The sequence below is a fragment of the Suncus etruscus genome, chromosome 10 (genome assembly GCF_024139225.1).
Source record: "Suncus etruscus isolate mSunEtr1 chromosome 10, mSunEtr1.pri.cur, whole genome shotgun sequence".
Lineage (NCBI taxonomy): Eukaryota > Metazoa > Chordata > Mammalia > Eulipotyphla > Soricidae > Suncus > Suncus etruscus.
Window position 1 is genome coordinate 110,637,129 of NC_064857.1, and position 16,212 is coordinate 110,653,340.

The 16,212-nt window shown below is 38.8% G+C and overlaps 1 protein-coding gene across 1 annotated transcript in view; it reads left to right on the forward strand.

Moving 5' to 3' along the window:
- The window catches only part of AOAH (acyloxyacyl hydrolase), a 280,216-nt gene that overhangs the window by 133,934 nt on the left and 130,070 nt on the right, over positions 1-16,212 (forward strand). The window contains exon 12 of the mRNA XM_049781733.1: positions 14,691-14,782. Coding sequence (XP_049637690.1) covers positions 14,691-14,782 — 92 coding nt within the window. The remainder of the gene's footprint in view (positions 1-14,690; positions 14,783-16,212) is intronic.

The following is a 16,212-nucleotide window of genomic DNA, read 5'->3' on the forward strand; positions in this document are numbered from 1 at the left end:
GTAGGCACATTCAAAACAAGTTTCCTGGTTCTGATAGGAGACGTCACATAGCAGCAATTTCAAGAAAAACAAAGAGCAAAGCTGAGAAAACTTTATCCTGCCTTTTTATTCTTTCAAAGGAAAGTCAAGTCCTTGTCTTGCTTTTTTGGAAAGAAGAGAAAGAGAAATCATCTAGGCCAGTGAGAGAGACTGCCCTCCTGTCTCTTCCCCCATCTGTTCAAAACTGATTTCCAAGTGATTAAATGCTTTGCTTTGCTGCTTTGCACAGAACCAGAATTGCTGGATAGACTGGGAATGGTGGGGGGAGTAAGTGGTTTAAAAATACAATTTCCCAAATGTTTATTTTGTGAGCAAAGATTGCCACCTTACTATTCTAACATAACTAATATAAATAACTATTATAACAGCACAACCCCTGGCAGTTAACTGTCCTAGAATAAGTAGTCACAGATTGAATTTCATGCAGTGTCAAGGACAATAATGAATACTTAATCTGGCTGTAAAAATTGCATTTTCACCAAAGAGCAAAGCAGCCCAGGCTTCCAGGCCGATGAGCACTTTAAACCCTTTTGCGACTTTGAAAATCAGGGTCAGCTGCTCTTCTCTAGACCGCTGACACCACAGGCTGCCGGGCTGCCTCTTCTCTGGCTCAGCAGCCAGCAAAGAGCTTCCATGAACGACAAAGAGAAATTTACATTGTGCATATAATGTATGGAAATTTTGTCTAACTTCCTGTGGACCTCAGAAATATTGAAAGTCTGATTACTTTTTATGATTTTTTTTAAGATGAGGAAATGCTATGATTGACTAACGCTAGACACAATTACAAGTTCTGCTCCTGAGACATCTTGCAGGCAGTAAATTAGAGATGCTGAGCAGTGAGATGGGGACAGAAGAAAAGAGGTGTTAGCCATAATATGTGCTTTTCCGTAAAATAAATGGAGCCACATGACACAGAATATTCTTCTGGCCCTTCTCCTGTTCAACTGCATAGCCCACTCTTAGAATCCTGACTCATTCAATGCTTTTTCCTTGATGACATTAAAAATGCGCATCTGGGCATCTTACAGGCCACTATTTTGGAAAACTAAAAGAAGCCATTACTTTAAGCCCTGTTCTGAAAGGCATTTATAATTGCCCAGCCCACAGGCCTGCTCTTCAAAGCTTTCCCTCAGGGATGCAGAAGGAATCTAGAAACACCAGTTAGGTCCAGTGTCCTCAGAGACCAAATCACCTTCTCCTGCTTTTGGAGAGCTGGGCAATTCTAAATATCTTTCAGAACAGGGCTTAAAGTAATGGCTTCTTATAGTTTTTCATAATAGTTCTCTTCACTTGGCTTTACTCTCTCACTAGTATCTCAACCATAAAGTGGATCTCATGGAACTAACTCATCACAGGGTTGGGAATTTTAGAATCCCAAATCAGTCAGGATGTGGAAAGAAGACATTCAGAAATAATTCCGAGAGTGATTGTTACACTTTGTTTATTTACTGACTCATTCAACTGCCTAATTGAATCTCAGCTAATCCTTTGTGTGAAAAGAACAGAGATTATTACCTAGCATGCTTTTGCCCAATATTCAGGGTCAAGACTAGCTTTGGCATGACCAAGACTTGACAAGATTTCCTGTTCTCTGTGGCTTGACCATGGGCTATGGTATTCTTCCAGAGAGATTCTGTACAATTCCTTTCAAAAAATAATAGAACATTAGAGTGCTACTACCCCAGGCACTTGGCAGCCTGAAGGCTTCAGAAATTATCAAATCTTCATCAAACCAAAGACAAACATCCAAAGAATTCATTTGTTGTCTGCTTTTGCCATCAGAGGAGTGAATTTTTTCTGTTTTTTGTTTTCTTTGTGCAAGAATTTGTTTTCCAGACCCTATATAAAAATTGACTTGGGTTTGTCTTAGTGCAAGAGCAGAACACTCTAAACTCTTGGGGGTTTTGCTTTTAAGGATTTTGCTGCAGTTCTCCCATCACTCTGGAAATAATAATGGAAGGAATTAAGCTTGCTAGGAAATCATCCACTGGCATAGCACAGTAAAGCAGTTAAGAGAAAGGTAACTTCAATTTATTCATGGAATAAATAAATCATGGGACTAAAACCCCAATAATACATAGTAAAGGATAAAGAAAGAAACTAAGAAAAGCTGACAAATTTTTTAAATTTTAAGCCACCTACAGACAAAATGTTAAAAGATGGTGTTAAAGTCTGGGACTCAAGATCCACCACCCAAAAGACCACCAGGGAGACAGGCAGTAATGTAAATACAAGGGAGTTTATTCCAGCATACTAGGGCCCAACATCTCCTAAGAAATGAGAATCCCGAGAATGGCTTACATGCCAAATTTAAAGGATACCTAGGGTTCAGTCTAGGGTATCCCCACCTCTGAGCATTGATCTTTTAAAATGATTGGTACTTAGTACAAGGCTGGGCTAGGATTGGTTGCAGTTCAAATGTTGCCTCAGACAGACAGCTGGGTGGGCTGCAGCCCGCGGCATCTGGCTATCTGTCCATTGCTGTAGACCTAGGGTGCAGTTGTCATCTGGCCATCTGTCAGCTACTGTTTAGCCTTTTATGGGTGTAATTCCTACCATTTACCTCTAGGGTTGGTACCAAGAACTAGCTGTTCTCTGGGCCTATTATAATTCACAGCCTGTCATGGTTCCTCTTATGTTCACAGCAAGGCGAGGTTTACAGTTAATTCCTAAATCAAACTTTGAGTTCTAACATGGTACCCTACCAATTTATCCTCTTTTTATTTACTGTTACATCTATTCATAATTCATTTTTAAGCTACATGTTCACTACCTCACAAGTTTATGGGCTGATATGAGGTCAAATATAAAATACTGTATCTTTCCTTGAAAATCCTTACTTAGCTCAAATTTTAGTTTATTTTTTATTTCTATTGTGGTTTAGGTATCATGTTATGATAGTATTTACATTTATAGTATGTAATATAGTTTTAATGTATTGTTACTTCACCAGCCCCCAAAAGTCCAATTCCATCCACTAATAGCCTCTTATGTTCCTTCAAGTTTACCTCACTATCCTCCATGTCCACCCTGGCTTTCCATTTATTTAATATCAGTTTTATAATCCAAATCCAAATTTGATAATTCCATATTGCCTGTAGCCTTATTCTGTTTTTATATACACCAAAAAATATATGTACAAACTATATATACAAACATCCAGTATTTGTCCTTCTCCCCTGAATGTTTTTTAACAAGATATTCTTCAGTCCCATCCAAGTTTCAGTGTACTGCAAGATCTCATCTTTTCTTTTCATTCTTTTTGGGGGGGCAGGTATTGGGTAACACCCCATGGTGCTCAGGGGTTACTCCTGATCACATGGAACGCCAGGGATTGAACCAGGGTTGGCTTCAGGCAAGGCAAAATGCCCTACCCACTATACTATCACTCTAGCCCTGATTTTATTTTATTTCTTATTGCTGCATAATATTCCCTTGAGTAGATATGCTACAGCTTCTTATCCTTTTATCTGTAGTTGAATATTTGGGGGGCATTTCTGTATACTGACTATTGTATTAAACACTGCAGTAAACATATACAATTATTTATCTTTTCATTTGAGTGTCTTGGTGGTAGAATTAAGAAAGTGAAATTGCTGGACAGGTTTAAATTTAAACATGCCTTGAATATATATTATTCAAGCTACTCTGTTCTTGATAAGCATCTTATTATATATTTGAAGTTTTGAAGATAATTTGTTATGTAGCAATAGATAACTAATATATTTAATGTTAAGAATTTACTTGGATATAAGTTTGAGTTGGTCTTCCTTTTATAAAGCATGATGAATATTATAGTATTATGGATATTGCTGTTTTGCATGTCATTTGACCAATGCCTAAGTCTTTTGCTCTTATCTTTGTTCCCTTTTGCTGATCTTACAAAACTCATGATACTTACATTCCATTCAATATGCCTTGTTAGAGTCCAAATATATATAATAAGCTCCATCTGGGGTCGAGTGGTAGAACAATGGTAGGGCAATTGCCTTGCATATGGCCAACTGGGATGGACCCAGGTTTAATCCCCAGAATCCCATATGGTCCTCTGAGCCAGGAGCGATTTCTGAGCATAGAGCCAGGAGTAAACCCTGAGTGTCACCAGTGTGACCAAAAAAAAAAAAAAAAGCAAAAGGGAAGAATAAGCTCCATTTTACATTCTAAGACTCTGAACTTCCTATTTATACCACTGACAGTTAAATTTATAGGCAGTTGCATTTCTCTACTTTAAGTTTAGGTTGTCATCTTTCCTAATCCTTTCTGTCTCTCAAGTGAGTAGATGCTATTACTACTCCCTTTTAAAGAGAATAAACATAAGGGGCTAATAACAGTCTTCAAGGTTAATCAGCTGCTGTCTGTGCTCTATTGGACTCTGATCTTCATGAAGAAGAAACTTTACTTACCAGAAACAACAACCACCTGGTGTAGGGGGGGCAGAACAGATGTGCATTTAATTTTTGTCCCGATCTTCTTCTCTCTGTCTCTGTCTCTCCATATACATGTATATCATCCTTTCCCTGGCTTCCCCTTCTCTGTGAATTATAGGACCACTGGGAACTCAATGTGAGATTTATCTCAGTGCACAGCATTTTCTATAATTGACAAAAATCAAACTTATAGTTAAATTAATTACATTCTCAAAGCTGTCTCTATCCAAGCAGTCATTTGTGAGAATTGTGCTGCTAATAGAGTCAGGCCTGAGATACAGAAGCAGAAACAAGAAATATTCCCCAGAGAATGATCTGTAGGGCCCCTGGAGAGAGAGAAACCTTCAGAATACTATGAACAGCATGCTCTCTGTTGTTGAACTTCCCTGCCATATGTCAGGCCAGAAGAAGCCCAGAAATAAGGGTGTGTGTTAGTAGGTGTGTCTCAGTATTTATCCCCAGAGCACTAACTCTGCATTCATCAACTACTCTACGCAAGTAAAACAAAGGATAAAAATGGTTATCTGTGAATATAAACTTTTTACCTAAAATAATGTGTGAGAGAACATCTCCCTATGTAGGTAACAAGAGGGACTTGAGCCAAGGAGATCGCATAAAAGGCTAGTTTATATATTCGCTTGCCAGAATTATGGGTTAAATTCTCAACACTGCATGGTTTTACACACACACACACACACACACACACACGCACACCACTATAAGCAATCTTCAAGCAACAAACTAGAAGTAAATCTTGAACACCACCAGTTTTTTTTTTAAGAAACAAATCAAAAAAAGAAAAAACTATGTACACATTAGACTCTTAAAAGCTGGCATTTATTAGAAACCTTGCCTGATCTAAGCCTTGTCTATGGACACAACTAAGTGGGTTTAAATCCCAACTCCATTGGTTACCAATTCTATGAGCAAGACAAGTCATTTTGACTTCTCTCTGTTCAGTTGACCATAAATTTTCTGAGCCTTGCACTGCCCAGTATAAGAGACACTTGTACCACAAAGACTGAGATTCTCTGAGGGTCAACCTAGGAGTGGAAGTAGTACCCTAAAAGGAGATTTACCAAAATCCATAAGTAAGGTGGCATAATTCATAATTAATCCAAATAAGTTCACAAAATCTATAACTAAGGTAACATAATTCACTGCAGTTTATCTGAAGCTAAGGGCTTTGTTCTTTTTAAAGAGGTATATCCAGCCTTTTGTTTTTGGGCAGCAGCTACTTAGAAGGTACTTATAGAAGTGAAAGAAAAGGAGGAAGAAAAATACCTCACAGTTATGTGATCCAATTAAATAATTTCTGGATAATTCTTACACGTCATCTCCTAAGTGTGTGTGTCAGGGTTTACAACTCAAGTTCTCTGAGAAACAGAATCACACACAAGCATAATTTATATTTATACCAAACACTAGAGGAAAGGGAAGAAAATCAGTGCAAAAAAAATGTATTGAGGGGCCCAGAGAGATAGCACAGCGGCGTTTGCCTTGCAAGCAGCCGATCCAGGACCAAAGGTGGTTGGTTCGAATCCCGGTGTCCCATATGGTCCCCCGTGCCTGCCAGGAGCTATTTCTGAGAAGACAGCCAGGAGTAACCCCTGAGCATCGCCGGGTGTGGCCCAAAAACAAAAAAAAAATGTATTGAGGATAAAAGTAGGCCCTTACAGTTTCATAATTGAATATTTCTTTTTTTTTTTTTTTTTTTTTTGGTTTTTGGTTTTTGGGTCACACCCAGCGGTGCTCAGGGGTTACTTCTGGCTGTCTGCTCAGAATTAGCTCCTGGCAGGCACGGGGGACCATATGGGACACCGGGATCCGAACCAACCACCTTTGGTCCTGCCTGGATCGGCTGCTTGCAAGGCAAATCCCACTGTGTTATCTCTCCGGGCCCATAATTGAATATTTCTAATTAAAAAGGAAAGATGCTATGGGAGGAGCATGGAGAGAGAGAAGCCTGAGAAGATAAAAGGCAAGATGGTGGCTCAAGAAGATGAGGCCTCTCATCACCACCTATGAAAAAATGAAGTAGTAGCCCACCTCCAGGACTGGGAGATCCAAGGTTACAAAGCAACGGACGGTTCAATAGAAGTCTTCAAGGTTACTATGACCATTGACTTAGATTCCTGGAGAGTATTGCTCCATTATTTAATGGTCAATGTAAGAACTATTTTCTTTGGATAAAACAAAACCTATGTTGCTTCAAAGTCTTTCTTCTGGAAAAGAAATTTTAGAACGTCTTTAATACTAGTTTTTCTTGTACTTTTTGGCTAGATTTGGAGTCCCATGAAGTGGTGCTCAAGGCTTACACCTGGCTCTGCACACTGGATTACTCCTGGCAGGAATCAGGGATAGTAAAATGTACAATAGATCAAACTTGGCAGAAGAGCATGGCCACGCCTCTTCATTTCACAGAAAAGCCTGTCTTGAATACAGGTGGGGTGGGGGTGGGGTGGGGAGGAGGGATATTTGGGACATTGGTGATGGGACTGTTGCACCAATGAAGGGGAGTGTTCTTTACATGACTGAAACCCAACTATAATCATATTTGTAATCAAGATGTTTAAATAAAGATATTAATTTAAAAATTTACTCCTGAGGCCAGAGTGATAGCACAGCAGTAGTGCATTTGCCTTGCATGTGGCTGGCCCAGATGGCCGAGTTTGATTCCTGGCATCCCATATGGTCCTCCAAGCCTGCCAGGAGCGATTTATGAGAACAGAGCCAGGAATAACTCTGAGCACCACCAGCTGTGGCCAAAAAAATTCACTCCTGGCAGACTCACTGGGCCATATAGGATGCCAGAGATCAAACCTGGGTCAGCCACATGCAAAGCAAATGCCCTCCTCACAATGCGATCACTCTGGCCTCCATGTATCTTGAGTATAATTTTGCTTGAATAAGGGTTTTAGTATTTATTGTGACATGATGTAAACATCCTCTTTTTGCTAGAGTCTATAAAACATTTGCAGTTGATGACTATTTACTTCTCATTTTTATTTACTAAAGTTACTGAGGGGAAAACTATATGTATTGAGTCTGTGCAAATCCTATCTATAAAATGGTGATAAACTTTACCCTCCCCATAAAGCTGGAGTGGGAAGTAGGTGATATTCCCAGATCACAACGTTTTGCATGATATTAGGCTTCCCCTTGTGTCCTGCTTCTTACTCTCTGCTGACACTTCCAGCCATCATGTTATGGGGCAATACTCTTTCTGCAATCAGAGACACTAAATATGAGACACTAATAAACCTACATCTTCCTAGATTTATCACAACTCGAAACAGTAAAACCCCATTTTAACACTCTAGGCCCAAAGCAATTCATCCAGGTTTATGGCCTGGGACAATCTCAGCCTCTGGGAGGCCTCAGGTTCCCTGAAAGCACAGAATCCCCAGACTACATCCCCAAGATATAATAAAGGGGTTCTCTAACACAACCAGACAGCACTACTTGAAGAACCAAGTACAAAACAGAGTCAAATCAAGCCCTCGTTGCTAAGAATAGACCCTAGCACAGCCAGGGAAGACTCCTATTTAAAAACAAAACAAGACAGATTGACATGATTTCAAACGAATCAACTATCAGGATAAATCTATTCAGTTAACCAGTTTGGGTCTTCTGGACTTGAACTGTAGTTACAAACCTACCCTGGTCTCAGCTGCAATCCAGCATTGGCCAGTGTCCACACCAACCTTAAAACTGATAGGGGTAATTCTAGTAATAGTTGTGGCTTTATGGAGAGAAGCAACAAGTCTAGAATTTTCCAGGGGAGTGGAGATCTGTGTCAAGAGAATAATTCAGAGGGGTTTATTGGGATAACGCTGGGTCTGTGGAAACCTTTCTAATGCAAACAAGTTTGTTGGTTATATCCTTACCAATTACACTCCTTCCTGCTTTACTGTTTTTCCTTTCACAACACAGTAAAAAGAACTTTATCACCTATTCATAATTGAGAACAGGGCATGGATAGACTATATAGCATTTTCAACTTGTACTGGAGTTGTGGGATTTGTTATATATGCCGAGCCAGATGGAGAAGTCAAACAGTTTAACTCTCAACAAAAGCTTCCTCCTACTTTTCTGGCCCCTTAAGAATCCCTTTCCCCCCCCCCTTTTTTTTGTTGTTGTTGTTTGTTTGTTTGTTTGTTTGTTCGTTTCATGTATACATTTTTATTTAAATAATTTTTATTTTGACCAAAGTGGATTACAAATCTTTCACAGTAATATTTTAGGTACATTGTGTCATTGAATCAGGGGCATTCCCACCACCAATGTTGTCCTCCCCCATCCCTGTTCCCAGCGTGCATCCCATGTCTTTTACCACCCAAGTTGCTAGTATAAGTGGTCCCCTCTGTGTCTAGCATATTGTAGTTGGGTGTCGATTCTGTTGTCATTGGCTTTGGATTTGGTGTTTAAGTATGATCATTTTTTTATTTCTACTCAATGTTCATACACCTGTTTGGTCTTGGTACCCACCATTATTTCCCCCTCGATTTGTGAGGCAGAACAAAATGGTTCAAGTTATGTGGTTCTGTTTGGAGGGAAGAATAAAGAAAGAAAAAATGAGGGGGGGGGGTAAAAATCAAACAAAAAAGAAACAGGAGGAGTCCTACTAGAGGCTATAAAAATCAACTTAAGAGAAGAAAGGGAAAAAAGGAAGAAAAACATAAAAACCATACCAAAAAAATCAAACAAAAGAACCCTAAAAGCACCACAGCAATAAAGACAACAACCAAACAATAACCACAGTCCTGAAATAAAAACAAAACAAAGTACACACAAAAAAAGAAAAAACAACAATAACAACAACAATAACAAAAAATTAATTTGTGCTTTTTTTTTGCATAGGCACAGTAAATATTGGGGACATTAGAAAGGGAATTCCTTTGGCCTAAGAGATAAAAGGGTTTCTCCACCCTTGAAGCATACTGTCATGGGAATGACTATAGGCACCGCACGTGCTCTTATTATCTCCCCTAGGTCCTTTTGCGCTATCTGGAAACTTTCCGCTCAGTCATGGATGATAAAATCAGGTCTCAATAACTAGAGATCTCAGGTCTGCTGCAAAGACCTTCAGACCTACCTCCCTATTTCTCCAGTAGTTGTGTCAATCTCATCCTCTGAAATAGGTAGAAACTATCTGTTATTTTCTCTTTCCTCTTGAGCTACAACCAGCAGTGGTCAAAGGTTACTCCTGACTCTTAATCCTGTGCCCCAAATGGGATGCTGGGGACCATACTGCAAGGCAAGCACCCTACCTGCTGTATTATTGCTCCAGACCCAGATGATCTGAAATTAGATCCTTAGTTCCACACCTACTTTGCCCAATCTAAGGTTGCAAATTACTTAAAAAAAAAAAAAAAAAGCTAACAGACTGATGTGGGAGAATGTCGTATTGTTCTTTTTAACAGACACTCACAAATTCTGTCTACATCACATAAAGCCTCTCACTTATTCACTCTCTTGAATTAACACATTTTATGAGTTTTGTAAATTCTATTTGTTTTTCTTGTCATCTCTAGTAGAGCTGAATATTTGAAAATCCTAAAACAAACACACCTTAGAAGCAGAGTAAATGGGAAGGAAATCAGATAAAAAGAGAAAAGAGTAATTTGTGTTTTTATAGAGTAGCAGTAATTATTATAGTGGCAGAAGCTGAAACAAAGACAATACAAAGTAAAATTGCAATTGAGTTGCCCTAATGGTGAATTTTCGAACAACAAATGGTGGGTGTCTCCTGCTACTGGGTGACAAAGTAACAGTCACAAGAACTGCCCTGTTTTCCAATACTGGAAACTTCCTTCCATGCATCCATGTGTCTCCACTCCTTGGTTAAAGATAAGTCCTAATTAACAAAAGATGCATCATTCCCCATCGCACTCTCCAATCACTGCTCTTCTAGATTGTTCTGTGAAAGGAGAGGCCAAGTGTGGCTCACAGGGCCTAGAAGATAATACAAGTACCACGAGGGGTCAGTTCTGCTTGAACACTGTATTTCCTATATGACATAGTGTATCGTCTAATTAGGATATCAGCATGGTAGAAGGTGTTTTTCTCAGCTGACTGACTAAAAATAACAAGAGAGCCGTCCAGTTAAGTCCATGTCACACTTCTCCAGGGCTGCCATAGTAGGCTACCACAAAGAAATTGACTTGAAACAACAGGAATGGCTTGTCTCCCAATTCTGCAATGGGAGTCGAATAGCAAGAGGCGAATAGAATATCAAGTCAATGCCAATCAATAGATCCCTCCAGAGGGGACTGAAGAGGATGCTTTAGTCCTCTCTTCTCATTCCCAGTAGTCACTGGCAATCCAACTTGCAGGAGTCTCTCTTCTCTGCATCCTCTGAACCTGGATATCCGTTTCCACTTGTTTAAAGGACCACTTTAGTCTTCACTAAACACGTTCACATTCTGCAACACTAAATGTCCAAACCTCAGATGTATTGGGAGACGATTCAATTAATAATAATCTACAGATGAAAACTAAAACATTTATATTATTTATTCTGAATACTCATTTTGACTACACTGATGGTGGGTAGTTTACTTGAATTTTTAATCTTCCAAAATTTAAAGGACGATGGTAGTTTCTATTCTACCTACTTCATAGTACTAGGTTATTTCCTAATGCTATCAGCTCTTTTGGGGTTGTAGTTGCCATCTTTATTTCCTTTATTAATTATTTCTGCATTGTAAATTGCTACAATGCTTGAAATTTCATAACAAACTTTTTGTAAGCAGAAAGAATTCATAAAGGAACATGGTTAATGAGAGAAGTGTGGCTTTTTTTTTCCTCACCACCTCCAGATCAGCCTCTCTTTAGGAGACAGGAAAAGGATCATGTGGGCAGAAAGCAAGGCAGGAGCAAGGCAGATGGTATTGAAAAGCTACATTAAATGCCTCAATTCTATTAGTTGGTTTGGGGTTTTAAATGTATTTGTTTTGGGAGGTTCACACCTGACAGTGCTCAGGGGTTACTCCTAGCTCTGTGCTCAGATACCACTCCTGACAGGCTCGGGAGACCATATAAAATGCCGGTGATTAAACCCAGTTAGGCTGCATGCAAGGCAAAAGCACTCTCTGCTGTGCTATTACTCTAGCCCTTAATTTTATTTTTATTTTAAATTATATTTAAAGAAAACTCAAGGCCAAAATAGTCTGTTTTCTGTAGCCGTCAACCAAGGACAAAGAGAGACTATTGTGGAGGGCTGGAGCAATAGTACTGTGGGAAAAGCACTTGCTTTGAACATGACTGACCAGATTGCATCTCTGGCATCCCATCCGATCTTCTGGATTTACCAGGAGTGATTTCTAAGCAGAGCCAGGAGGAACCCCTGAGCACAGCCAAGTGTGGCTCAAAAACACAAAGAATATTGTGTGGACTAGAGAGACACAGTACAGTGGATACTGTATGGTACACTTGCCTTGCATGTGGCTGAGCTGTGCTTGATCCTAGCATCCCAGATAGTTCCCCAAGCTCTTCCAAGAGTGACTCCTCACTACACTGCCAGGAGTTCTGAGCCCTGAGCACAGCTGGATGTGTCCCCAAAACAGAGAGAGATAGAGACAGAGAGAAAAAAAAGCATTAGTTTTCAGAATTCTTTATCCAAAGTAGGATTCCCAGACAAAATAAAATTCCAGTTAAGCATTTTAACTGGGTCCCAGTTAAGCTTAAATTTCAGAATAACAATGAATATTTGTGCAAAAAGTATGTACCATTAAGCCATACTTTTTCTAAAAATTAGTCCTTGTGGGCCCAGAGAGATAGCACAGTGGCGTTTGCCTTGCAAGCAGCCGATCCAGGACCAAAGGTGGTTGGTTCGAATCCCAGTGTCCCATATGGTCCCCCGTGCCTGCCAGGAGCTATTTCTGAGCAGACAGCCAGGAGTAACCCCTGAGCACCGCTGGGTGTGGCCCAAAAAAACAAAAAAACAAACAAAAAAAATTAGTCCTTGTTACCTAAACTCCACTTTTCACATATTATGGTAAAATTCATAAAACATAATTTGTTACCTTATTTACTATTTACCTTTTTTAATTGCACTGTTCACTAGTGTTAAGTATATCCATATCATTGTACCATAAATCTCAGAATATTTTTATTTAAGAGTCTACTCTTAGGCCACAGGAATTCCCTTTCTTCCCCAATGCTTACTGTGCCTATGCAAAAAAAAAGTGGTGGGAAAGCCAAACCCTGCCACTCCACACCCCTACTTTTTCTTGTTTTGTTTTGATTTGTTAGTTTTTGACTTTATTTTTCTTCTCTTTTTTTCTTCCACTTTTCTCTTTCTTTTTCACTCTTGTGCTTATTATTTGGTAATTTATTTTTATTTTTATTTATTTTTTTTCTTCCATTTTTTTCCTCTCTTTATTTATTTGGTAGTTGTTACCAAATTTTTTTCTCCCTTTTTTCTTATCCTTTTTATCTCCAATGATGGTGGAAAGGATGCACAATCTACAACAAGCTGTAAAGTGGAGACCAGTTGCACTAGCATTCTGGGGGGTAATGGAGGGAGATATGGGATACATGCTGGGACCAGGGGTGGAGAAAGGACAGCACTGGTAGTGGGAATGCCCCCCATTCATTGTCACCATGTACCATAAATGATGCAATGAAAGATTTGTAATGCACTTTGGTCACAATAAAAATTAATAAAAAAGAGAAGTAATTAAAAAAACATTAAATCAGTTCTTATTGATTATGGAAAAAAAGAACAGAAAGTCTACATTCTATATTGTCTTTATTTGTTATTTTGGGGGAACAGATTCTCAGCAGTGCTCAGAATATGCTCCTGGCTTTGTGCTCAGGATCAACAGTGTGCAAGGCAAGCACCATACTATAGCTCCCTGAAATTCTTCATGCTTTATGCTGCAATTACCCATACTCCCTTCCATGCAATCCCAAGCAATGACTTCTGGTTTCTATGAGTTTCTCAGCTCAGAGAAAGTGAAAAATTCTGTATGTATTTGACCCAAAATAAATTATTATTTTATGTCTTCCAAAACTCTATTTGGGAGGGTTTGGGTCACACTAGTGACACTCAGGGTTTACTCCAGACTATGCACTCAGAAATTGCTCCTGGCTCAGGGGACCATATAGCACGCTGGGGATCAAACCCAGGTCTGTCCTGGATCAGCCGCATGCAAGGCAAATGCCCGACGGCTGTGCTATCGCTCCAGTCCCTGTTTTCCAATATCCTTATGTTTTATGTGCATGTCATAAATGTCAGTAGTCCTTACCTTTTTCAGGCTAAAATCATTCCTTATTTCACATATTCCACATGGTGTTATTTAAAACCACAATTTAATTAGATATTCCATATTTTCACTTGTTAAATTTGGCAATACATCAGTCTAGATGAGCATTGCTTAGAAATCACCAAAAGAAGGGTCCATTCCAGATGTCATTAAAGGAAGAATATTTAGCAGATAATTCTTTTCTCTTGGAATTTTTTCACAAGGTGTGAAAAAAGGAACTCAAAAGAGTTCTAATTTTCATCAACTTTATACATGAAGAATCCTTGTAAGAGCTACACAGGGGTCTCCAGGAAGCTCTGGAATTCATAAATTAGTAATATGTACACCTTTCTTGTTTGTTTAAACTTTTCTTTGGCTCTTGAGCCTCACAGATATGCTGGAGGTATACACTCATGGGTGAGTCACTCTAGGCAGTGTTATAGGTTACCGTGCGGTTCTAAGAATGGAAATCAGGCCTCCTGCATGAAGAACATGTGTTCATCACTTTGAGCTATCTTTAAGGCACTGCATATCCATCTTTATGGGGGAAAGTATTCTCAAATATTCTATATAAACACAGGCTTTGAACCGAAAGGTGTTTTTGAGAGACACTTGAATATTATTGCTTTGGGGATAATTCATGAAGATCATCTGAATTTTAAAATGGAGGAAATCCCCGCACATTTACAAGAGTGAAAAGTCTATCTATCTAGTGAAACAGACTTCCCAAATGAGGAAAGGAATACTAGCCATTACAGAGACCAGGTCATGGACGATGCTGATGTCTGTGAATTTCCCAATGAAGAATCAAGCCAGGGGCATAAACTGTAAATGTTACAGGACCTTACTTAAAAAGAATGGTTATGAGGTGGGAAGAGTAAAATAAAGAATAATTTCTAGAAAATAGATCATCTTACTTGTTGAAAATAAATTATCATTTTGATCATTACTTCTTTTTTTTTTTTAGAAATCCTTTGTCAATTTACCAACAGCTCTTACTGATGAACTCGACTGGCCCCAACTCTCTGGCATTACAGGATTTCTGGAGCCCACTAGTAGGTATGTATGTCTGTTTATCCCCAAACATGTCATTATTTCCATGCAAAAAAAGAAGAGAGCTGGATTTTGCTACCTAGATTTTTAAACAAAAGATTTTAGGCACTACATATGCATCTTTATATGGGGAAATATTTCCAAATACTCTACATAAACTTGGGCTTGAATTCAGTGACTGTGTTTTTAAGAGCTATTTGAATATTATTGCTCTGGGGACAATTTTCATTTCAAATAATTTATAAATCTAGAACATAACTGGCATGTAGCAATTTTATTACTGGAACATAACACATGCAATTGAATATAAAGCAAATTATATTTAGCAGTATAACAAGAGAGAATATTCCTGACATAGAGTCATCAGAATTGACCAGTAGAGAAAAATACTCCAAAAGCTTTCAATTCAATAAACTCCTTTGTTTTCTGAATTGTTAACTCTCATAAGTTAATATTTATAAGATTAATTTTTGTGGTTAAAATTAAATAGCAATGAGAAAAAAAATTAAATGGCAATAAGGCCAGAGCAGTGGCGCTAGAGGCATGGAGTCTGCCTTGCCAGCGCTAGCCTAGAACAGACTGCGGTTTGATCCCCCAGCGTCCCATATGGTCCCCCAAGCCAGGAGCGATTTCTGAGTGCATAGCCAGGAGTAACCCCTGAGTGTCAAATAGGTGTAGCCCCCCCAAAAATTTAAATGGCAATTTCCAAAGCCCTAAAATCATCCTGGCTTTCTTACGCTGGATCTGAGGATAAAGACAAGACCTGGAAAGTCTTAGTGACAATCAAACCTGATTTCTAGTGTGTGTTTGGGTGTTGAGTCTAGGGTGAAGCTATATGTAGCAGGAATACTTCACAACACAGAAAAGATCAGTGCTCTATGTAGAGCTAGAGTCTACTGGTAAAGCTTGGTGAGTGAGTCTGACATTGTGGAAATACCAAGCTAATTCAATCCAAGATCCTCAAATATTTACAGAAAGTAATATACATAAAAACATATAGTAGACAAATGGTTTCTGGTATCAAAAACAATCAAGAAATAATGGAGAAAGCTGGACTTTAGAGATGAAGTAACTAGTTCTCTCTGACTTGGTTTAGTAACACCAGAAAGGAGAGATATGGTATGGCTGAGCTCTGAAAGGAGTTCTGATGCCCAAGAGAATTATTTTTGGGAACCTCCTTTAAAAATAAATGACTTGAATGTTATCAAAATATTTGTTATTTCAATTTGCTTATTTTAAAATACTTACTAGTACCACCTAATCAGACTCAGATGTTTTAAAGAGATATAAATAAGGTTTTGCCATCTTTGCAAATTCAGATGAATCAAATGCTCAAGCCATAAAAATAGCATTCCAAAGACAGCTCTCAACACAGAGCTAAGAGTCTATAGGAGAAAAAATTAATGGAAATGATGAACTGAGGGGCCAGTGAGGTG